General features: G+C 39.9%; 2 protein-coding genes and 1 non-coding gene across 12 annotated transcripts in view; all 3 read right to left on the reverse strand.

Moving 5' to 3' along the window:
- Window positions 1-2234, reverse strand: part of si:ch73-181d5.4 (uncharacterized) — a 29254-nt gene extending 27020 nt beyond the window's left edge. Inside the window, 3 exon segments of the mRNA XM_018701197.2 lie at window positions 3-65; window positions 168-249; window positions 2121-2234. Of these exon segments, the coding sequence (XP_018556713.2) occupies window positions 3-42 (40 nt within the window). The 5' untranslated portion in view covers window positions 43-65; window positions 168-249; window positions 2121-2234.
- A 604-nt stretch (window positions 2235-2838) lies between these two features.
- LOC108900227 (protein kinase C-binding protein 1) lies at window positions 2839-24165 on the reverse strand. Of its 10 annotated transcripts, none has more exons than XM_018701184.2 (22): window positions 24098-24165; window positions 21712-21953; window positions 21379-21614; window positions 15908-15978; window positions 15121-15284; window positions 11180-11401; window positions 10588-10701; window positions 10340-10432; window positions 10069-10156; window positions 9926-9981; window positions 9752-9829; window positions 9530-9645; window positions 8932-9407; window positions 8398-8526; window positions 8121-8288; window positions 7163-7675; window positions 5943-6419; window positions 5692-5831; window positions 5526-5606; window positions 5365-5443; window positions 5005-5244; window positions 2839-4017 (listed from the first exon to the last, which is right to left on the reverse strand). In XM_018701184.2, exons 3-22 carry the CDS (start codon window positions 21390-21392, stop codon window positions 3602-3604), a joined length of 3735 nt encoding a protein of 1244 aa, XP_018556700.1. In that variant the 5' UTR covers window positions 21393-21614; window positions 21712-21953; window positions 24098-24165; the 3' UTR covers window positions 2839-3601. The 10 variants fall into 10 exon arrangements, with proteins under 10 accessions (XP_018556700.1, XP_018556705.1, XP_018556699.1 ...); XM_018701189.2 differs by having other exon boundaries at window positions 11180-11323; window positions 23984-24150; XM_018701183.2 differs by having other exon boundaries at window positions 23984-24150.
- Window positions 23036-23108, reverse strand: trnak-cuu (transfer RNA lysine (anticodon CUU)). The gene has a single exon. It is a non-coding gene; the product is annotated as a tRNA-Lys (tRNA).
- Window positions 24166-24419: the final 254 nt, after the last annotated feature.

Here is a 24419-nt window from a genome sequence, read left to right on the forward strand (position 1 = left end):
ACCTGCATTATCATCATCATCTGCGATGCTGTTATTTTCCATACTGACATCAACAGATGGAAAGGCTGTCAAAATACAAACAATATGATTTGTTAATATGCAAGCTTGAAGGAATGTTAACTTCTGGTAAGTTTGATGAGGCCTTGATGTGTAAAAAAAAAAGGTACCTCTGGAACCAATATGCTGACAGCTGCCAAAGCCTAACTTTCAGGATGTGTTAAGTGTCATTCCACTTGTCTCTCCATGTACCTGGGTAAATTAGGGAGGAAAAATACACCAAAGCATTCAGATTAGATTATTGCTCATTATTTATCCACAATCACATGACTGAACAGTTTAATTCAATAACAAAATACTGGCTGCTGTGGGTGATGGAAGTTTATGAGCATTCATCTTGGAAGTTTTCATTAAAAAACTTATACCTCTAATACATGAACAAAAACACTGTACTGCCATTTCATTAGATATCCCAACCTAAAACTAATGGAATCTAATCCAACAGCTCTGCAATAAATTGTATCTTAATAAAGGGGATAATGTTAAGTTTTTGCTGACACCGCTTTAGAGCAGCACATTTACCATGACCAGATTAAACTCTTATGGAGTTCGAAGGGCATTTTTCATAATTATCTGACTTTTATATACTGAACAATTAATTGAAAATAAATTGAAGAAAATTATTGTCAGATGGTGTTATAATAAAGATAACTGTTCTCATATGATGGAATTATACTACCTTTCCCAAGGTTTTCTGAGTTTTAACTGCAGAAAAAAACTTAAGTAGTTTGATATTACACAACAAATGAGTATCTAGAGTAACAGAATTACATTTTGACACAGAGTCCCTCTACAAGATCAGGGCTACAAGATGGAGGATGGAGGAGAAAGAAACAGTTGGGTTTGATCAAAGTAATGATACTGAGTGGGCTCAACACACATTTCACACAGCGAAAATAAACTTCACCGTACAACTACAAACATTCTGTATTTTTAATCACTTCACTAGTGAGTAAAGGAACATAACGAGGGCTAACTGTCCACATGTTCTATTTGTGTAAGTGACTATGGGTTTTGTATTTAACTGGTGTAAAATACAACAAAACTTCAAGTTAGTCGAGGAACACACAAATACTAATTTGTGCCAAATTAGTTATAATCCAAATTATCCAATTTTGTGTTTTCACTTCTACACAGTGTTGACCTGTGGAGAAAAGTAAAATGTTACATTTAATCCAAAACTGCACTGAAGTACAACTTTAAGATGCTTGTGTATTGCTTTCAGTTTTTGAGTATTTCAATTTTGTGCTACTTTATACTTATACTCCAATACCCCACTACATTTATCTATCAAAGACAGTTACTTTTTACTTTCTAAATAAAGATTCAACATTGAAAAATTAAATCTTATAAAGCACAACACATTTAAAAGATTAAACCAGTGGGTCCCAACCTATTGGCCTTTTAAGTTTTAGGTCTGTGGCCCTAATGAAATAGCACTTGATTGCATTTGTAAATGTATTAGAAGCATGAACATATAACCTTAATGAAGGCTTGGATTTATTGCAGGACTGATGTATTAGACTGTATTAGTTTTATCCATGAGTACCTAATAAACTGAATGATTACGTAAAAAGTTGCCCATCGACCAATGCATTAAGTAACTTATTAATGGAGCTCTGTATCTGCTATATCTGGGGTTCACATAGTGAAATCAACTTGGTGCAAATTGTGTATTTATGCAAAGACTGATCAACAGGAATGAGAAGTAGGTGGGCTGTCCACAATTTCCCTGCACTCTATTTATAGATTACACCCGTTAACAAAACAGAAACGAAACAACAGGTCTCACTAATTTCACTACCACAGCTCAGTCGGCCGTAAAAGCAGAGAAATGAAACGTCCTTGCAAATACGTATGAGTTTTTCTGTGGAGGCAGAAGAGGAGTCTTGTTTCTGATGGCGACATTGTTCTCTGCAGCTAGTTTAGCTAACTGCTAGCTGCAACCGTACCTGAAAACAAAAACTATACGCCGGGATGCTAACGGTCTCCAAAGATACTGACACAAGAATTAAATGTTGTACGCTTGTACACCGCCACTGCGAGGAAAACAGAAATCATACCTTCAATATAAACGATAATTTCCCCGTTACGGTTAGATTCACTCGGCTAGCTAGCTAGCACAGCCTTCCATTTTCTCTGCCTTGCTGATATGTAATCTCGCGATAAGTTGTCACAGGCGGAAAGCACCGTGGCTAGGGGTTACGCTACCTGTTAGTTAAGTTAGTTAGTTTAGTTAGATATGACATGCACGTTTTTTAAGCATAGATTTAGTATATAAATTATAAAGACTATATAGAATTATACAGCAATTTATGTAAAGACAATTTCATTCCACACACATACTTTACATGGAGAGTAGTGATAAACAGTGAAAGGAATCCGTTTTATCGCTCATGGTTTTACAATGCAATTTTGTTGGAACGTCTAAATGAAAAAAGATGCATGACTGACGTATTCAGAATTCCTTCACAAGCGTAACAGTTACACCATACTAACATTATTAATAGGGCTGCAACTACTTTGACTATTGGACTATTTTTCATAGGTGAACATAATTTAATTTACACTTCCATAATTTCAATGAATGAACTTAATAGATACATAACACGATCCATAATCTACACTGATCTACATCCAAAGTTGATCATTTGATTTATTTGACCTCTGACACTATAAATGAATCATGATGCAAAGAGCACAATGTTTATGTTGTTCATACTGGAAGTTTAGTTTCTCACCACTTTGAGGGTAAATTAAGCCAATAAACACCAACACAACTGATCAGAGCATTTTTATTTTTGCTTCACAAGTCCATATATTGTATGTACAATATGTAAACAAGAACGAGACACAATCTCAAAAACATACATGCTCACAGGAAATATAATCCAGCCAAAATGCAGTTTCTGTTTATACCTACCCAGTTCTTAGACACAGTCCAACCAGGATTTACATCAGCTTTGGGTAACCAGTTTAATAGAGACATTGCTCAGCGCTGACATTCATGAAGCAATTTATTTTCAAATAACTTTTTTTAGACACATAGAAATGTGATTTCAATAAACATACTATAAAAACATATAACACTATAAATATTGTTCAGTTATCTTCTTACAAAACCTTTGTACAGTTTAAATTTTTTAGTTATTTTTAATAAATCACAGATTTTTTTTTTTTTTTTTAATGTAGGCCTTTACAATGTGGAACTACAATACAAAACTGGTATGAGCCAAAAATGTCACCGCTGACATGAAAACAACATGGCTGAAGACATTAAGTTTTAAACTTGCATAACTCAAAATACCTCTGATGGCACCATGATAAATGAGTATCAACTGTTGACGGCTGTTTGAAATATTTTGTCTCACAATATGGAAGGCAATCCACAAAATAAAACCGCCATGAAGTACTTAAGAGCAGCATTGAAAGGGATAATGTAGCAAAAATTCCGTGGGGTGATACAATCTTGCTCAGACTGGAAACAAAGTGGTAACAGAGCTACAACATAAAACTACAGTATGAAAACATACAGACTCACATTTTATTTCTCAAGACAAACTACTTTCACATGGTGAATCCACCTGAACACAGATTTGTGGAAACTGTGAATGAGGGATAAACCAAAAAATGTCAGCCAAGCAGATGTACATATGGGAATGGAAAGTGATTTGTCACAGAGGTGCAGGCCTTCAAGCACCAAGTTCGACGCCACATGTTTGACGCCACAAGCCCTACAGCGGCCTAGCATAATCTGCCAGAGTTTCTGTAGCGTAGCAGTTAGGTCACAGTAACAGGCAGCACTGTCCTTACTCTTGTCCATATATGTGGGAGAGTTGCTTTTATCTGATATGGATCCTGCTCCTGAGGGCAGGGTCTGTGTGGCAGGAGAATGACCTGATGATTTGATGGAAGGGTCTGAGTTGGGCTCTGCCTCCGGCTCCTGCTGTGAAGCTGTGGCTAGAAGGAAAAGGAAAACAGATGATGAGAACACGAACACTACATAGCTGCTTGTGTCTGTAGAATCTGCCTCTTATCCCACAGGGTGGATAAGGGGTAAAGTTGTGTGTCTACAAAACACAATGATGAGCTAACCAATTTGTATTTATTGCTGCAAAGTCACACTATACTTAATCATTCAGTATATCAGTATAGCTGCATCATATTGGTCTTTGAAGGAATGAGTGCTCAGGGTGTGAGGACTTGGGGGCTTGGTGATGATGTGGATGAGTTTATAGGCAGAGGAACAGAGGGGACAGAGTGCATTGGGGATGATTTGATTTTCATCTTACATTACATTGTATAGTATAGCTACAGCAGAGCAGAAAAGGAGCTGCCCTCCAATTGGAAAGCTAGAGCGTTAAAAAAAAGTGGAATGAAGTGGTATTGAATAAACCACCTCATAAAGAATGTATAATCATATATAATCAGTAAGAGTAAGAGACTGTAACAGTATCAGGTGCATCATGTTTTTGTATAACACCCAAGAAAAACCCAGTCACTAGAGTCCAATAATTTTCAGATTTTCATTATTAATTTGCTTCATGTCAGGCAAAGCAGCCAGCCTAATGGTAGATAATATATTTATATTCTACAGCACACAACTGCTGTAGCAGGATGGATTACCTTCTAATTGATTTAACCTCATTGCCACATGTCCTACATGTCAAACAACATTTTAGTTCAGTATCACATGAAACAGTAGCCGAAGACACTGAAGAGGAGAAGCATTCACAGTGAGCAAACAGCCTAAGGATGGCTCTCAGTAAAAAAATAGAGCCCTTGGGCTATCCTCCATCCTGCCTATAAATGTATTTTAAATAAACTTGAGGCTTTGGTATTTATATTTGCAGACTCATTTCATAATCCAGTTGCAGAACCCTGGTACATCACAGTACCTAACATAAATCAACAAAAATGTTAGTTATTCAATCATATTTATGTTACCTGACTGTGTGCAGGACTTCATGTGCTCAGGCCAGTGGGCTTGCTGGCAGGGGTAATCGCAGTAGCTGGTATTCCAGCAGCAGTAGAAGATGGCCTCCTTTCTGCAGTTGGCGCACCACTGTTTCTTTTTGGTCTCGTCCACCGCCTGCTGCTTTTCCAACTCCATCTGCTTTTTCACCTCAGCCACTAACCGTTCTCTTTCCTGCTCCAGACTCTGCCTCATCTCTGCCATTGTCAGTTCTGCATTAAGACAAACACAGGTAACTTGAAACTCATACCACGTTTTAAAAAAGAGAAACATCTGTAATCATATGATATTCAGGTAAAGACTGGCTAAGTGACTGGAAGTAGGAAACTTACCTAGATTGTGCTTCATCTCTGACAGCTCTTGTTGATGCAGCCACTGGAGCTTCTCTATCTCTATCCTTAACCGTCGAATCTGTGGCAAAAAATACAAAATCATATCACCATCATATCATCACAACACATTAATAAGCACCCGTGTGTACGCCAGTATTTACCTCTGCAATTGTGTTTCCTGATGTGCTTTTGGAAAGGTCATTGTAGATTTCAGTCATAGTCCCTTTTATTGTGTCCATAATCTGCCAAAAACATGTGATGTTGACACAGTCTTAACTTTTTCTTGCTTCACATATTTTAATCACAGAGCTGAGAACTCCAACTTACTTTGTTTGTGTACTTGGCTATATCTGCAGCCACATCAGCTGAGACTGTGGGGATCGGTAAGTCTCCTGACATGAAAGAAGAACTACCAGAAGTGACCTGGGCAGCTGTGGACGAGGACTGAGGTGGGTCTTTTTGTTGCACTAAAGAGGTTAAAGGTGGACAAAAAGGGAAATTATACATCTTTTAACGTGCATTTGATCTTATTATGTTACATTGAGCGCTCAGATGAATGATTATGCTGATGTATATACCCTTGACTGCTTGTCTGGTCTGATAGCGGGTGCTGGAGGATGAGTTCTGCTGTTGCGACTGCAGCTGCTGCGGGCTACGTGTTTGCCCCTGAGTCTGGGCCTGTGTCTGCACTGCTGACTGCTCCCCATTCTGCTGCTGTCTCTGCACCTTCTGCATGTGCCACTTCTGAGAGGACGTCTGAAACTTGGTGGGATTCCACACCACTGCCCGCTGCACGGCCTGAGCTGTCTCTTTAGGCAGTAGAGGGCGCTGTTTCTTTACAGCTGTGGGTGCTGAGGATGCTGCTGAGACAGAGGTGGAGGCAGGAGAGGGAGTAACGGTGGGTCCGCTGGTAGTTGCGGTGGCACTGGACTGACCAGAGGCTGCAGTGGAAACAAGGTTGAGGGCTGCTGTGATCGCAGGTTGCAGGGTGTCTTTCATGTTGGAGGTGACTTCACGTGATGCTGCTGCTGCTGCAGTAGATGAAGGTAGTTTACCTGGGCACAAAAAAAATACATATTGCTCCTTAAGAGGGAGGGCTTCTGGATTTGTCAATCAAGCACTCTCAAATCAAGAGGGTTAAATAAGGAGTTAGACTTGATGCTATTTTTGTAGAATCTATTAGATTATATTTGTCCCCAAGGAACATGATCTTTTTTAGAATAATGTGAAATTTAGTTAAGGAATGGATATGTGAACTGCAGACTTTGAAATTATTTAGGATTAGTCATAAATGTTAAGAGATTTATGTATATTGTGTATTGGAAAACACACTGAAACAATACAAAACTTTCAGCCTTAATTTTAAAAAATTGTGCTGTAATATACTGCACGTTTTGTATTTGTGACAATTGATTTTTATCTTGTAATTTTTTCCGTAAGAGTAATGGTACTTTTAAGACAAAAAAAAAAATAGTTATGTTTTGTATACTTGGTATCTATGAGGATATATCAGTCACATGACTCCTCAGTGGACTGTAAATAAGGGGACAGGAAACAGTTTCAGGTGCCGCCCTGATGAAGGCAACATAGCAGAAAATGTTTTAAAGGTTAAATTAAGCACGGTGCATAAGAGTTCTGTAATTTAAGTCTGATGGACTTGTATGTTAGCTCACACTGGTCTGTACTTTGCTGTGTGATAATACTGTGGATATAATTTTTTTCTTGTCTCTCTAACAGAGGCACATGTCATAATGAGAATCACAGGAAAAAATGTGTTCAGTATAATCAAAGGCCTCACCTTCCAACTTGGCAACATTAGACTCTTTGAGAGTTTTGGCAGCAGAAGCCCCAGGCTCTCGTCTCACCCTCTTTGAGTCCCGACCTCCGTGTTCATCCCCGAGGTCAATCACCAGCTCTCTTTCAGAATCAGAGTCTTGCTCAGCCGCTGATGTAGCAGCAGCTGCTCTGCCCTCGTCTGGGGCTTTGGGCTTGTCAGTGAGGGGTTGAGACTGGGGCGTTCTGGGCTTGTCCTGGAGGTCCCTATCTGGGCCATTGCTACCCTGTTTCTCTTTGAGCAGGGGTTCAGGGGTGGCTTTATCCCCTGATGCTGTTACTCCCTCCTTATTCTCTCTGTCCGTGCTTGGTTTAGGCCTTTTTCTCTCTGCTTTATCTTTGTCGTCCTGGCCGGAGCTTTTTGGCTTGTGTTCCTCATCACTGAGGTATTCGCTGTCACTTGAGTCCGATTTCTCAGAGTCTTCAGAGTCACTGTGATCTACACCTTTATACACGTCTTCAGAAATCTCATCTATCCCTGTACAGAAACACATACATTCTTCATTATATCTTTTTAAAAGAGTGAGTGGAATAAATACTTTTTTCTTTAATAATAGCTAAACATACTGTTTCCCACATCTAATCCCAGTCAACAGCAGTGACGGTGTCAGATACCACGTTTCAACTGCCCCATGTTTTGGGTAAATTCCCCATAATTCAACACAATTTAAAAAATTTGATCAAGGATAATCTAATCTAAGATAGTCTGAAATCTAAAAGTAGCCACACTGTCATGACGTTAAAAATTTTATGTATCAGAAATCTAAATTCTTCTTGCAAATGGTCATTTGAACATCACACAACAACCTGAAATATTCTTGAAATTACTCTAAGATGTAACTGCGGTTGATATCACTATCAAGATGAACAGCAGCAAGAATAAACCCCTGTGTCAGAATAATACAGGGTGATTGTGTATGTACCGAGCTGTGCCTTGCAGCTTTCAATAGTCTTGTCCAGGCTCCTGATGTGTCTCTTTGGGGTGGGGAGGGCAGCTGATGCCCCTTGTTGTTGCTGATGTTGCTGCTGCTGCTGTTGCTGTAGCACAGTCTCACTCAGCTCCTTCAGATCCATTTCAGCCTTCACTCGATCTGAAAGAAACAGGTTAATGTTCAGTTTCAGTGCAAATTCTCTTCTCTTCACTTCAGAGTACATTACGGGAGTATTGGCTCTTGTGATATATAACGTGTTGGTACTGACCCAGGTTGAGATTGAGGATGCCACCTGTGCCTGCGGTCCTCTCCTGCTTAGGCACCAGTCCAGGGTTAAAGGGCTTCGGGCTGCCTGTTACACTGCCTGAAGGACCCATCTTTCCCGAGACAGGAGATGCTGTAATCACAACAAAAAATTCAAACCTTAGTTATTTTTGATTTACATATTTAGGTAAAATGGTTAGAAATTGCATTACTCCACTCAAATCTACACAGTTAGGGTGATGCAGATGTTAAACCAATAACAGATTTTCTTTTGGTCACTTGGAAGCAGCAGAAGCAGTTGTGAACTATTATCACCTATTATCACTTTTTAAATTGGTGAGAGTAAAACAGAACGAAGCAGTATATTTATTGGATAGCTGAATAATGAGCTGAAACTCACTGTAAACAGGAATGTAGATAAAAGTGATCACTCTCTATAGGTTTATCATTATGGGCATCCTCATTCACACTGTCACATTGTCATTTGATATACTGCTATTATAAAATATTTATTATAGCCACTTTATTATTTATTTACCAGTACAGTCCATTGATTCCTCTCCAGTGCTGTAATGGAAGGCCGGATTTCTGCTTGCTTTTTCCATGTCCTGCTCCCCATCAGACCCTGTGTGAACCGAAGAGTTGGTGCTCATTGGGGACCGAGGCATGTCTGTCATGGAGACCCTCCGGCTCATACCACTGGGTGTGGAACTCTTGCTGAGCACCATCTTAGGAGATGCGGTTATGTCAAAGTTGAAGCGAAGTTTATCCGATTTCTCTGTCTTCACTGTCCCAGCACTGGGGTTGGACGGGTCCAGCAACATCTGTAGCTGGTTGCTGGGAGTGTAGGGAGTGCGGAAGGGTGCATAGTTGAAGACCCCGAACTTCTTGCGAATGTTTTCCACATAGACCTCCATCTCTTGCATGGCACTGTTGAAAATGCTCTTTGTCTTTTTCACAGAGAAAGGGATCTCTTTGGACATGAGGTAGCAGTTGTTAATTGGAACCCAGGCCCTGTGTAAAACCACAACAACCAAATTAGAATACCTGGAGACTAATTTTTGGTCAAAGACTAATTTTTGGTCAAACAGCCCTAATAGGTAATCTCTTCTGTAAAACTCAAAAATTGATCTCACCTGTCATGTTGCCCAAAGAAGCGTGCATCTACCTGCCCATCCTTTTCCCGAAGTGCTTTTGCTGGCCAGAACGGAAACCCCTTTAGCTTAGCCCAGACGAGGGGGTGGGGTTGACTCTATTGGAGAGGGAACAAAAAAGGAGTTTCACATATCTTCAATTTATGCCAAGATGTATAAACAATATTTAAATGGCATTAAACATAATGTAATGTAAAGACCTACACATGGCTCACAAAACCAGTTGTCCCTTTTTTGGCATGAAGACAGGTAGCACTCTGGACACACCTCAATCTCATTCATCTAAAATCCATATTGAATGACAAAGATGTATTTACTTTATAATTTAGACACATTTACAGACACTGTGCTATTATTGTGTTAGAAAAGCTTCTTTACCTCATGCTCACAAATCTTGACAATGACCTTCGCAGTTGCTGTTAGTTTGTGATTACCTGGGATAAAATAACAAGCCGATTTGATATTTTCTTTTTTCTATTAGCAGAATAAGGAGTTTGCTGATAAATGTTAGAGTTGCCTACCTCCATTGTAGATGATGCAGTTGTGTAAAATCCACTTCATGTCGGCAAGAAAGGCTTCGGTGCAGCCGTACATTTTCTTTTTGATATTCTATGAAAAAGTAATAAAATCAAACACAAGACATTTAAATGAAACAAATCTCTTAATATATTCTATTTGTTACTCTAGTTGTTATATTTATTTATTACTTTTGAGCATTTTGTATGATTTTTTTTTATTTTTCTTTGTGCATTCTGTTCTTACATTTCTTTATGCAAAGCTAATAAATAATACCTTCTCTAAAGTACACAGGTCCATGGGGTGGAAGATGTACTCAGCGTAATCTGGATGCTGTTCCAGAGACACAGGCTTCTGAAAAGGCTCAGTCTGCTCAGTTTAGACCAACATTTAAAAAAATAGACAAATAAAAAAAAAAAAAACAGATGCATTAGTCACAATTGTTGATGTCTCATTTCCTAGACTTTTGTCACAAGAATAATACACCTATTAAACCAGAATTAATTGATCTTAACACATCTTACCCCAGGCTGTTTAATCTTTTGGAGTGCAAATTTGAGCAAGTAGGACAGTTGGTCTATTGTCAGCATCGTCATTGCCTTACTCTGGGTTTCAATGCATTCAGCAACTGTTATTTTCTGCAAAAGCAACAAAAATCATTGATGACATTAATGGAAATATAATGAAAGTAAGAAACATCAAGCAAAAGTAGTGAACATAGATACTAATATAAATTCACATCTTTGCTAAGTTTACATCATCTGCCGTCTTTTTTTTTCAGCTTGTACAAATGTTCACAGTTGTGCCAATTAAAAGAGGTGCAATGTAAATTTTCCAAAGACGCAGATTAAAACAATTCTCTAACATCTCGCAAACTTAAAGTGTGAGATATGGGTTACGCTTGCAGAGCTGTCAGACCATGTGTCTTTGAGGGCCAAAAAAGGTTTTTAGATCAACGTCAGACTGAAGCAGGTGATTTATTCCTCCTCTCTGACTGAAGCCGCTCATGGCACATAATCTGACACCCCTTTAGTCAACTAAGCAAGCATGATTGTGCCTGGAGTCCCACAATCACTTGTGTACACCCACACACATACACGTGTCTCAACAAGATACCTCACACTCTGGACAGAACCAGTCGCCCTCGGGCTCGGCTGGTAGTTTGAGGCACTTGGCGTGGTACACCCTGGGGCAGAGCTCACAGCAGAGCACCTGGCCCTCGCGGTGGCACAGCCAGCAGTAGAAGTCATTCCTGCCGTCCTGCGGTACAACATCAACAGGGTCTGTGGTGAGTGCTGGCTGCTTCATATAGTAAAAGGGACCATGTCTTAGCTCTGACTGAAATGCAGGCAAGAGAAACAGGGGGGCAGGTTTCAAAAAAACACGCAGGAACACAAAAAGGTGCAATGCAACAGAAACAAGGCAGCAGTAAGTTGGGGATAAGCAGGGTAAGAAGCATAGAGGGCTATAAAGGCAATGAACCCAACACAAGACTTCAAATACATCAAAACACAGTATACAACAAAACAGTACACCCCAGAATGAAGCCAATTAATTCAAAACACAAAAATGTTTGACTAATTAAACTATAATGAGAGCTCCATATTGATGAACCAACTGCAACAAAAGTAAGTACACCTGTCATTAGTGAGATTCAATCCTTTCATTTTTTTAAAAACATTTTCTATGTCCACCTTTATTTGTGATTTGACAGATTTAATCCCTCTGGGCACTGATGATACCAGTGTTGCCAAATCTGTGGAGAAATGTTCTGCCTTTCTTCACAGATGATTCTTTTCAGCTGCTCTTTGCTGAAGGGGTTTGTTGTTCTACCTTCTGCTCCAAAAGGTGTTCTACTGGATTCAGGTCTCATTTGGACAGGTCATGGTTTTCACTTTTTTCCTCTTTAAAAATTCTTGTGTGATTTTGTCATGTTGGAAAATTCCTCTCCTGCCAAGCTTCTTGAGAGTGGGAGTCATCTTTTCCTTCAGTATTTGGGTATACAAACTTGGATTCACAGTGGCATCTATAAATCTCATCTCTCCTACACCTTTTGCACTCATGCAGCCCAATATTAGCACACTCCCACCTCCACGGCTGGCACTACGCAGTCACTGTGGTGGTCCTGGCCTGATCCACACTAAAAATGCCAGCTCCCATCTGATCCAAAGAAATCTATTTTGGTTTCTTCTGACTAAAGAATGTGCAGTCAATATTCATCAGGCATCTTTTAATGTTCTTGTTAAAGTTTTGTGCCGTTTTGTGAGCAATAGTTTTCTTCTTGGACGATCTTTATGCAATGTCCTTCAAACTGTCTGATCAGTCCCTGGAACACCAATTTCCACAGGTGTGCAAAATCAGAAGTATTTACCCATCTGTTTACAAGGTTGCATTTATAGCAAATTGTACTTGGCATCACTTTTAAACATGTCTAGTGCACCTTCTGTTGGGAGTACAAGGTATGGCTATTAAATAATGAGACTGCGCTTATGAGGATAAAACCACGTGGTTCACAGTTACACCAAAGGTTATATATTAAAGGCTGGGTATTCATGCACTGCTGTAAGTTTCCAATAAGGCGTCAGATTAGTTTAAAAGTTGAGCAGTGCATTAAATTGATTTTTTTGGTGAAACTGAACAAAACAGCAGCCAAACCTTTTTGTACATTAAATGGGAAACACTGCATGTTAGGTACACATGTGTTTGGATGGCACAAAAGATGTTGTGAAGGCAGAGAGGATGTCCAAGATGATGAACATTCTGGGCACCCATGCACATCAAAAACATCTTCTGAAAACATTCAACAAATTGAACAAATCGTTCGAAATGATCGACGACTCAGTAGAAGAATGATAGCAGAAACGGTCTCCATTGATAAAGAGACAGTTCAGCAAATTTTGCATGAAAATTTGAACATGACAAAAGCGTGTGACAAAGTTGTCCCGAAAACGTGACTCCTGATCAAAAAGAAAAGCAGTTTCTGGCCCAAAAACAAATCACAGTGCTTGATCACCCTCCCCATTCACCTGATCTAGCACCGTGTGACTTTTTAATTTTTCCTAAGATCAAATCTGTGCTCAAAGGAACACGTTTTGAGTCTGTGTCAGAAGTTAAGAAGAGAACAACAGAGGTTCTGAGACAACTGTCTGAAGCAGACCTACTGCACTGCTTTGATCAGTGGAAGACCCGAATGCAGAGGTGTGTTGATGCAAAAGGAGAGTATGTTGAAGGAGAAAGACATTGAAAAATACTTATGTTGAATAAAATTGTATTACAATATTAGTCTCATTATTTAATAGCCATACCTTGTATGGCTTTACCTATACAACCTAACCACTGCTGCGACTGTGTTTAGGCTTAATGAAGTCTTTATGAAGTCTCACAATCCGGTTGTTCATGCAGTTCCTTATCACGTGGAGCCATGTTGCGTTTAACACAACCCCGGTCAAAACTGAGAGAGCTGTAGTGTTCACAGGTTACTTTATCATGTTGTTCGAGCAGTTAGCCTCAATCGACAAGCACAGATGTAATCAAATTTGTTGCAGTGATCACAGGTATACACACTTTTGTTGCTTGGAGCCCACATTTTCAATGTAGTCTGGCCTGTTTTTAAATGATACATAAGATCAAATAACCTACACTTCAACTTAAAAATAATACAATTATTGCAAAATGACACAGTTTTGAATAATCTCACACTTAAGAGATACTGCACAGGGGTATACTCAATTTTGCTGTCTACTGTAGGTGAACTAAAACTCTAAACATCTGGTCATGTGACAGTATCAACTGTGAAAATGAAACTAACCAAACAGGTTTTAGGGTGTGAGCCTCAGTATAGCTCATCTTTCACCTGAGAGTAAACACAATGCATGACATGGTCCTCTGGTAAGTCCTCTGGTACATTACTGATGCTACATTACTAGATAAACAGAGGCTGGTGCATCTAGTTTCACAGCTCAAGGTGATGTTGATTTCACAGTCAAAATTACCTTGATCTTACACCAAATAATTTGGTGTTAATTTATAGTAGTAGTAGCGATAAAATTCAGCTGTCACTTGTTTGACCCTTTCAAGAAAATCAAAGCATGTGTTCTATTCTATCACTAAGGCATAAACTATGCTAACATCAAAAAGGCTAGAATTATCTTTTAACATCATGCAAGGTCAACATGGGGCTCAGGGACAAAAGGGAATCACTCAGCACCACATTAATCTGGCAATGGGATCATAAAAACATTTGGATCAGTCATTTAGTAAAATGCATAGCATTTAAATACAGCAAAATAACTGGACATAAATGACGGGTGATTAATGTCAAATGTCTAGAGTCTTTCATGACACAACCTACACAACCTGCACAAGACATATCCACCTCACAGGAGGTCACACCCATAGGTGGTGGTTGACTTTAATTTTAAGCTGTATACTGCAGTCTTATGATCAAAATCGGCATGTTCTCACAGGCAATATGGCACGGCCCTGTATTGTTCTTTGTCCCTGCTGCAGTGTGTGCAGGCCTTCAGGCAGAGTTTGATAATATTCACCTGGTTGTTCACCTGGTTAGTACCTGGAGCCTGGTTTAGCCTCAGTGCACTCCATTAGAAACTGCTATAGCTTCAGAAACCCCATCACCCCACACTTTCTGAAAATGTATGGGGGGGTGGGGGCTGTCTGACAATTTCTGTAACTTTCCAAAATCAACAATCTGATGTTCACACTCGGGTCACGCTGTGATTAGCCAAATGTGTGGATGTGAAAAACAAGGCAGGGTTGAACTCCTCTCTCTAGCTCTCTTGTATCCATTTTTTAGATGACTATTTGTGGCACTTAGCATATGTACAACATTATGAAACGCCTTCTAGGAGAGACTGTTTGAACGTGACAAATTGTTGGCTCGGCTAAAGCCATCTTATCTCCTTTGCCAACTCCACCTTAGGCTGTGGGAGTGACAGACCTCCAGTGGCAGGAACTACACTGGCATTCACCCCTGACACCACACCCCACAGCCTTTGAGAACACACCAGATTTTGAAATGAGTAAACTGGAGCCCTTACCTGGTCTTTATTGTTACAGTTCACAGCCCCAGGCTTCTTCTTTTTCTTGAGGGGGCTAGGGGAGGTGTCTGAGGGAGAGTGTCCATTGGAAGAATGGGTGGGACTTGACACCTTTCTCTTTTGTGGTGCCACAGATCGTTCTGTTGACCCCGGCGGATCAGGGGCTGCGTGCAGAAAGACCATCAGATCATCACACATCACCAGACAGGCTTGCATTGCTCACAACAGTCAAGTCTAACATGTTATACAAGCTTAAGATGATTAAAAGACTCAACTGCTATGACAGTAATGTAGCTAGTTGCAGAATAAATCAAGAAGCACAAAAAAAGGAAATCATCATACATCGTTCCTGACATCCTACATTCTTAGAGCTTGATGAAAAACCAAGGGAGGAAGAGCAAATTGAAGTAATTCAGTTTTCAGCTGAGCAATACAATAATCAGATTGACTGTGGAGTTTTTATTATTTTTTCATCATAATAACATTATTATTTAGTACTGACAGCAATCATGCTGATCTAAAAAGCATTTAAAAAGCAATTATTACAGATGCTTCTTACACCTATTACATTAACACTGCTTCCTCTAAACTAACTGGAGCCTGTGTTGATACTTGACACAAACAGGCAGGCAGCCAGGTACAATGGATTATCTTTGTAGCCCTAAGAGACCAACAAAATGCATTACACTGCCCGCGAACTTGCAGTAAATAACCTCTACGTTCTCTGAAACTAAGTCGCCTCAGATGTCTGACTCTTAATGTGAGGTACTCGGCCTTAGAGACTTACCTTTGGATCGTAAAGATGCATCCATCCCCTCTACCACATCAGACTCTGTCTTTATCTCCTCCTCAGCCAGACTGCAGAGCACCGCACAAGAGCACACAAGAACACAGAAAGAGAGGCAAACACAAAGTCAGAAAGGGTGTTCAGATAACCACAACAGCATAACAGTAAACAAGTGGAACACCACCTAAGGCGCCCTGGTCCCAGTGGATCTGTCAACTGGGACTCTGCAGGTTTCTATTGTCACTGTTTTTATTGGATTTCAGCACATCTCTGACATTCTGCTATGAAGTTCACATCCTCTCCATACTCCATACTATCAGTAACAAACGAGTCTGAATATGTTCTTTATGTTGCAAGAGAGAGATGGTAACAATCGCCATGGCAACGCTCCTCTCTGCTAAGCACAAGTTGATATTCACAACAACACATAGGGCCATTTAGCTTACATTACCCTGCACCTCCATCTGTCAGGAGACGTTGCAGCTGAAAGATTTTATTCCGACTGAGCCCTGATCTTTGCTCTGTGCTTTATGACAAATGGTGGGTAGTCCTATAGTAACGAGAAAGCCAGAGGGAATTGGTCCATACAGCTGGAGAGACAGCGTCTCATGGCAATTAACAGTATCCTGTATATTTATCTCTCAAGCCCCTTCAGTAACAACAGGGTTATACACCCAAAGGCTTTAGGACCATTATTGGAGACTAATAGCAAGAGATCCATCTAATAAGCTTCATAACAGGGTCTGTCTAAATATTTTTGATCAAAATCACCACAGGCATATTTCAGAAGCTCTGCTGGTAAAAGTCATGTTTATCATTGTCCGTCTCTAAAAATCTGTAACTGAACCATATACATATTATATTTAAAATATATTCAAATAAATGTGGAGTTACAGCAGATAAGACTGTAGTGGTTTGTCAGATCACTACTCAAAATACAGACCTCTTCTGTGTTTACAACCTGATGTAAGCAGGCCAATATTAATATCATACATGAATAAATCAATGAATTGTGAATCAAGAACACAGTGCTAACACACACAAGTACACATCTAGCAGTAGAAAAGTCTAATTTCCCAGGTCTCCAGACCTGCTCTCATCTCATTTCCTCAGCAGGGAGAAAAGGACAAGAATAAAGGGGATCCTACGATAAATGAGGGTCTTTGAGTGTTTGGCTCCTCCTTTGTCAGAGCAACAGAGGGCCTTGTTCCAAGGATGTAGCTTTTATTCACAAGCCCCGAGGAGAAAACACTCCCAAGGACCCCTGACAGGTCACACACTTGACCAGCTCAGAGCTTTGGCTGCAGCTCTGGTTTCCAGCTAGGATCACGGGTTTACAGGCTATGACTCAAAGGTCAACCACATTTGTGGGATAAGCTTTTTTCCTCCTCTGAAAGTAGAGGAATGTTCTTCATGTCCCCTCCTCCACCCTTATAAGGCATTCCACACAAAGTTGATCAAATGTCAGTTCACTGACTGGCACACGCAGGGAACCATACGTATCCTAAAAGCTTTAGTGAATCAGATATGAAAAACTCAACATGAAAAGTGATTAGATATGATCACATCAGCTTTTAAACCTATGCTCATTTAAACACCAAGTCAACCTTGATGTTTGCTTTAAATTCCAGAGATTTAACAGTGATTTAACATCTTACTTCTACCAAATTAAAAACCACATACCAAGACAACACTGTAACTCAAAATCAATCAACAAGGCTTTTTAAAATGAATTCCTTATCTCTTCAAACATTAAAACTGTTAATCACAGATAGCTTATCAAACTGAAACTAAGAAAACAACTGCATCATAACGTGTGTTGTCTGAAAAATGACAGGCATGGGTTGAGCAGAGTTTCTTTAGAACATGGCACATGGGTATCCTGTTTCAGCCTGCCAACAATCACACACAGAGAGACGTGCGCGCACACACACACAAACCCCAACCCCTCCGGGGCCTTCCTGTTCCGGACTGAGTGAACAAACGAGGCCCACATGAAAATAAGAAAACGTTAGCCAAGTCGCTCTGCTACGTGTACCACAGCCCTGGAAAAAAAAAAAAAAAAAAAAAAAAAAAAAAAGGAACATTCGCCATCACTAGGCAGCCCAGAGCTGCTGAACAAACTGCCACAACCTTGTATTATATACACTCCTAACACCAATGACAAGACAATGCTGCAACTACCAGGAAGACAGGATGACCAGTGGCAAAAAAGTATGCTGATCCAAAGGGCATTCTCAGATCAGGAGCTATGATCCATCACACAAGGAGATTTAGGTAAATAAATCCTCAGCAGATTATGGGATATATTCCAGAGAGACCCAGGTTCAAGAAAATATACATGACAGTATTCCCCTCTGCAAGTGGTACCTGATGGACAAAAAGGAAACAACACTGAGTCAGTGCCTTTAGATTCCACTCCTGTGAGAGACGAGCAGGGTTCTCTCGTCACAGAAAATGGAGGCCACAGCTTGCTCCCCTCCCCCCGCTCCCCCATCCCCCACTCCGAGGCTCAGACTCAGGCACTGGCACATCCATGCAGGAGGACCAGAGAGATGTGTGGAGATTACAGTCCAAAACATTTTTTTTTTTAAAACACAAGACTAGGTCAAGACAAAAACCCTCACGGTGGATCACAGAGACAGAGGAGAAACACAGAGAAGGGAGACATGAGGAAATCCAGTAAAGTGAGAAGCACTCATCTGTCTCTCTCCCTCTCTCTCTCTCTTTTTTTTTATGTCTTCGATCTTGGCTTCCCTCCTTCCCTGTGAATACTGCTGTCATAGAATAATTAGATTTCGTTTTGAAGAAAGAGAGGCCAACACTATGAAACCACACTCAGATCCTGGCAAAGCTGTTCTCTATGCCTAAAAAGAAAACGCAGTTTTTACACATCACACCGACAAATATGTGAATAAACGGCTGCTTTATATGGCAGACCAAGAAAGGCATTCAATACAAACATCATATTGTGCTCTTTACATTGGAACTGACATTGAAAGCATTTAGGATTAATACCATTCACATCCTACTTGCCTGCTACACAATACCCCTGAAAGATTATTAGGTTTTGAAAAATGACAAGATACATTCAGCTACATTCAGACCAACAACCACATGCAGGCAAATGAAGACATCCATATGATTAGCTTCTCCTGAAATCAATAAAACACAATAATTAAAAGCATAAGATAAAAGTTTCTTGCCTGCATTTCATAAAAATAATAAACTACATTAAAATGTACATTTTAGTTAATTATACTGCTAGTATGCACAGAATATCCTGTATGAAAGAAAGATTTGACCTGGATTTATATAAGGCTGTAAAGGGTGAATCAAAGATGGCTGTGGAATTTTCCATAAGGCCCTTGCTCTCCCTGCTGCTCTCCCTCTGATTGTCAATCTTTAACCTCAACTGCAGCTGCAATTGGCTGGAGGGCCAACAGGGTGGAACATTATTGGTCGGCTGTGCTATGCCACACGGATCACACAGTCTGTGCAGGCTCCCCTCGTCCTTTTAAAATGCATTTTTGCTGCAATGCAGAGATTTCCCCCTGCATTAGACGGTTTATTTTCCTTCAGTTTAGCTTGCCCCCTCTTGATTATGACAGTATAAGCCAGGGGGGATTTGAAAAAGGCCTTCAGGGAGATTATATTTGTGGTTGTGATGCATAACTCAATGGCTGTGCTACTGAAACTCTGCCGTCCTGTTTATAGGCTACGTACACTGACTCAGAAACAGGCCCAGAGAATTTGTTCACAGCACCATAACGTTATGCATCGACATGTCTAACTATCAATGTAATATTGATACTGCATGCTCCTTTAAGCACTGAGAAGTCATGCCTTTCTAGTATTAAACGTTAACTTTAGGTTTTGGTTTTAGAGAGAGAGAGCAAAGTGCTCTAAGATGAAACATGGATTGCACCATTACTATTTTCTGGCTGTCATGTAGATGAAACATACCAAGCCACAAGAAAAAACAAAACATTCTTTGTCTTCCCCACGCAGTTGAGACTGCTAAAGTGGTACAACATGTTGTCTTTAAACATTCTGAAAACTATACATGACCTGTTCATTTTGTTTCTAAACTTGAAACAGCAAACTGTAGTTTTCACACACCTTGTGATTTTATCAACTTCATTTTTAAATGTTCAAATGCTTTTCTTTCTATTAGAAAGTAGTTCTAACTGCCTCTGTTTGAAATGTGCTGTACAAATAAACTTGTCCTTCCCATGTGTACTTAGACATAATCTTGATGGAACATATATGAACTGTGTTGTATCTATACTATGTCTCAACATGTGTAAATGAAAAACAGAACATGATAAAAATTAAAAACAAATGACACACAGTGAATTTTAACACAGCAGACATGTATATAATATATATATATATATATATATATATATATATAGAGAGAGAGAGAGAGAGAGAGATAGATAGATATATATATATAGATTTGTATACGTCACATAAAAACCTGAAACATCTCATGTTGTTTCTCTGTTCGGATCTGTAAAGAGAAGCCTAAAGTTTTCCCAAGAAGCTCTCTCTAAAACACAAAATGGCCACTGTCTGAGGATCAGAGAGTGGAGGAAGCAGTTTCACAATACTGCTGTGGAGCTGCCGAAGCCCTGGGCTGTAAACTCAGGGCCTGTGGCCAGTAAATAGAGGTCTCTGTCTCTCAACAGCTTATTTCTTAAGGTTAGACTAGAAGAATTGGAGGAGGATTTGCCCTTTGACAAAAGGTTTGTTCCATGTGGGTCATCCTCAGAACAGTATGATGTGTAGAAAGTCCAGCCACAATACAGTTTATGCCAATTGTGTTGAGGCAAAGTTTTCTTCAGTTTCACAATCATTTATTTATTTTACATTTGAAAAACATTAGACAGAAACCAGTATTCAGTTATGTCCTGCACTCCTTGTCCTCCTAACAAGCACATCTGTTGCCCCCCGCATCTATTCCCTGGCCTGGCATGACACATAAGAAACCAGCAGAGAGCCAATCCACTTACAAAGGGTACATAATACCCCCCTCTTCCTCCCTTGCCCATCCCCCATTCTTTCTCTGCCAGGCAACAACACAAGACTGCCACAACAGAAAGGAGATGTGGGTGCCATTTTTAAATCTAACTCTCTTTTGCATTATAAAAAAGGAAAAGGATTTGCCATGGTCCACTCTGCCTCCTGTATGGCAGCCTGGTTGTCTGGGGCACCCATGTGACCCTGAGACACAGAGAGAGAGCAAGGGTGAGAGTCGTTACCCAACCCCCCACCCTCTTCCTCAGCACTGTGGAGCAGAGAGAGGCCTGGCAAGGCCTCCAATCCACCCCAGCTCCTCCTCCTCCTGCACTCTAAACTGATTTTTAAGGTGTGCACATTCATCATGAGAAACTAGCAGTCACCACAACAACAACAAGGAAGCCATGTTGTTATCAGAGAGTTGAGATAAAAAAGACAGAGCTTACCTCTGTGGATGCATGGCTGCCTGACACACTGTTATGTCAACACTTATAAAACATGGAGGACACTCTCAGCCCTCAGCCGGGGAAGGCTCCGCTCTTCAGGCAAGGCGATCAGGCCCCAGTGATGTTAGCCAGATCCTGACTGGTCGCTTCCCTCACAGGCAAGATACAAGGCCGCACCTGATTGGCCGAAATGTTTCCTGAGTAATTATCTTTGTTCAGTGCAGGCAGGGGCAGCACTGTGAGTGTCAGAGAGAGGGGAAGAAAAATAAGCACAGAGCTAGGCCTAAAACCACAAAATAACGTGATTAATACAAGTAGTTTTGACATACAAACCCCGCATGACAACGCTTTGAAGCTTCCAAGTGTAGAATCTGCCGGCAGATGTCTTATTTGAAGGCTTTAGAAGTAGAAATGGCAGCATGTAGAGTGTGAGGAGCAGGACACCATGGCTTCTCTGCACAAGCCTCCATTTTTTTTTTACGTGGAGTGGGCCTTTGTTTAAACTCCTCCCTCCCTCTTGGCTGTTTCCAGAGAAAGGACAGGCTACAGCTCTTCAACAATTTTAGCAATTCAATCTACAAAAGAAATAAAACAGGAAGATTAGGCAGATAAAATGAGATCATAGAGTCAAATAATTTCTCTAGTGTGTTGTAAAGGAAAACAGAGACCTAGAGTTTTGAAGTAACCATTCCTTTTAGTCACACATTACTGTTGTTAACCTTAATATATAATCTTAATATGTATCCAGTGACAATAAACCAAATACACACAAACACAAACACAAGATATATGTACAGACCTTTGTTCAGCAAACTGAATAAAAATAAAATCTAATCAAATATGCATGTACCTTTTCCTCCATTAGAAGAAATAGGCTACTAAAATGAGAGCTAAAAAGAGTGATTTGGGAAGTGTGAGTAGGGTTTCCTCTTTGACTTCTGTGCTCAAACAGTGGTCATCAATAATTAAACACAGCTAGATAAAGCACCATTTTTTTTCTTGTCCTTTTAACTTTCAGCAGCACACTGGCAGGCAGTAATATGTCTAGTAATAGAAAGTGAAAGAATAGAAAAACATGTGCAATGTAATGAAATGGTACATAATAACCATAAATACAATCTCCGGTACATTTAGAATGTTCCCATATCTCAGTTGTTGACTCACAACTATGTTATTTTGTGAAGCTGTAATTCACAGTGCTATACTGGACTGCATTATACTGAAAGGCATTTCCTTTACTCCTCTGTAGATGTAAATGGTTTGTCTAAATATAAGAAGAAAATGTCTATTGTGATGTAATCCAATACAACACCAACACAAACCATGGCCTCTATAAAAATAGCATGGTTTTATTTTAATTAAACCATCTTAGCCAGACTGCATTATATATTAAGAGGCATCTTCAATATTTTACTAAGCCATAGCTGCAAATAGGGGTGTCTAAATGTTGGAAAATCCCTCAATTCTACGTATATAAAATGCAATCAAATTTAACACTGAAACAAACTATGGAGATTAAAATGACTGAAAATCCCAGAGACAGACCAGGGGTAAACCGTGACAGTTAAATGAAGGGATTTCTGTTAATGTGATCACTGAGACTACACAGTGGAGGTCTATGTACTTTCCGTTGGTGGGGGACAGAGAGAAAAGGCTCCGCCCAACGTGGGGCTCGAACCCACGACCCTGAGATTAAGAGTCTCATGCTCTACCGACTGAGCTAGCCGGGCTCTGCAGCGACATCCGATATGATCAGATTTATTTCTCTTGTATATTCTGATGACCACCACCGCTTTGACCAGTGCGAAAATACACATTGTATGGCATGCGCCATTAAACTGAGAAAGGAACGGTTAGGTCCTCCATCTCTGGTCTGTCTCATACTGCCCTCTAGCGTCCAAAAAGCATATCATTTTAGTCGAACCACCTGAACTATTTCTCAGCCATGAATTACAACCATAGGTCAGTTTTTTCAGCATTGTTCAATGACATTCCTATAGTTTTCAATGTGTATAGTATATTTTAATATTTGGTGTTTTCGTTTTTGGTATCTTATCCCTTTAAGGATGAGATTAGGGTTATATCAGATCTATGCCATTTTCCCATTAGTTAGTGAGTGCTCAAAGCAGTTTATGTTACTGTTTCATTCACGATTGAACGAAAATACCGTGGTTATTCATTCATCATATTTATCATAACAAGGTTGTGTTAACTGGGGCTTGTGTTTGCATTGTTATCTACAGAAAATCTGTGAAATGATATGCCAAAGTTTTAATGCAAACTATGAAATACCAAACTTCAGCTTTCACTGGGGGATTTATTTGTCTAAGCTGCAAATGGATGACATTTACATAATTAACGATTAAACGGCCCAGGTGACGCAACAAACGACTAACTAATTACGGTCTCAATAACAACCCATTAAAATGACAAATTTTCGCTAGCGTATTTTATAAAGGTAGTCGTTTGTTAGAGGGCCCTAAAGCTTTAAACAAAACTCTACGGTTAATCAATTCGTTAATTATGTGACGGTCAACAAACGTTATCTGTCGTCAAGTGAGCGGCGTCACGAGTTCGTGTGACTCGTCACGTAAACGTTAGTTACCTGACTGTTAGTTTTCTCCGTGGGTTAAGGTTATTTTGCTGGTTTCGGATAACATCATCATGTCACAAACATTTGGTAGATACTTAAAATAGACGCCACCAAATGACTTATTACCTCGTAGTTGTCTTGATTTAACTTAACCGAGAGTACACGAAAACTATCGGCTATTTCCGGTGTCACGGTTTTTCAAAATAAAATGTCAGGCGAACATGTAAAATCAAATAGGCAGTAAAATAAAGAAAGCAATCTAAATAATATTTTGTCGCCATAAGGTAGAAGAAGTATCCTGATCATTTACATGAATAAAAGTAGAAATTACACGGTATCAAAATAGACCCACTTCAATACAAGTAAAATTCCTACATTCCAAATCGTACATGAGTAAAGGTTCTGCAGCATATTCAGCAAAATGTACTTCTTATGCAACCCTTTTCCT

Source organism: Lates calcarifer, linkage group LG6 (genome assembly GCF_001640805.2).
Source record: "Lates calcarifer isolate ASB-BC8 linkage group LG6, TLL_Latcal_v3, whole genome shotgun sequence".
Lineage (NCBI taxonomy): Eukaryota > Metazoa > Chordata > Actinopteri > Centropomidae > Lates > Lates calcarifer.

Bases quoted from the DNA above. Each gene is read 5' to 3' on its own strand.
- LOC108900227 (XM_018701181.2), bottom strand. From the start codon at position 19,268: ATGGAAAATTCCACAGCCATCTTTGATTCACCCTTTACAGCCTTATAT. The intron at 15,285-15,907 runs GTAAGTCTCTAA...TTCTGCACGCAG, and splicing joins TGCATCTTTACGATCCAAAG to CCCCTGATCCGCCGGGGTCA. The intron at 8,527-8,931 runs GTAAATAAATAA...TTGTGATTACAG, and splicing joins GGAATCAATGGACTGTACTG to CATCTCCTGTCTCGGGAAAG.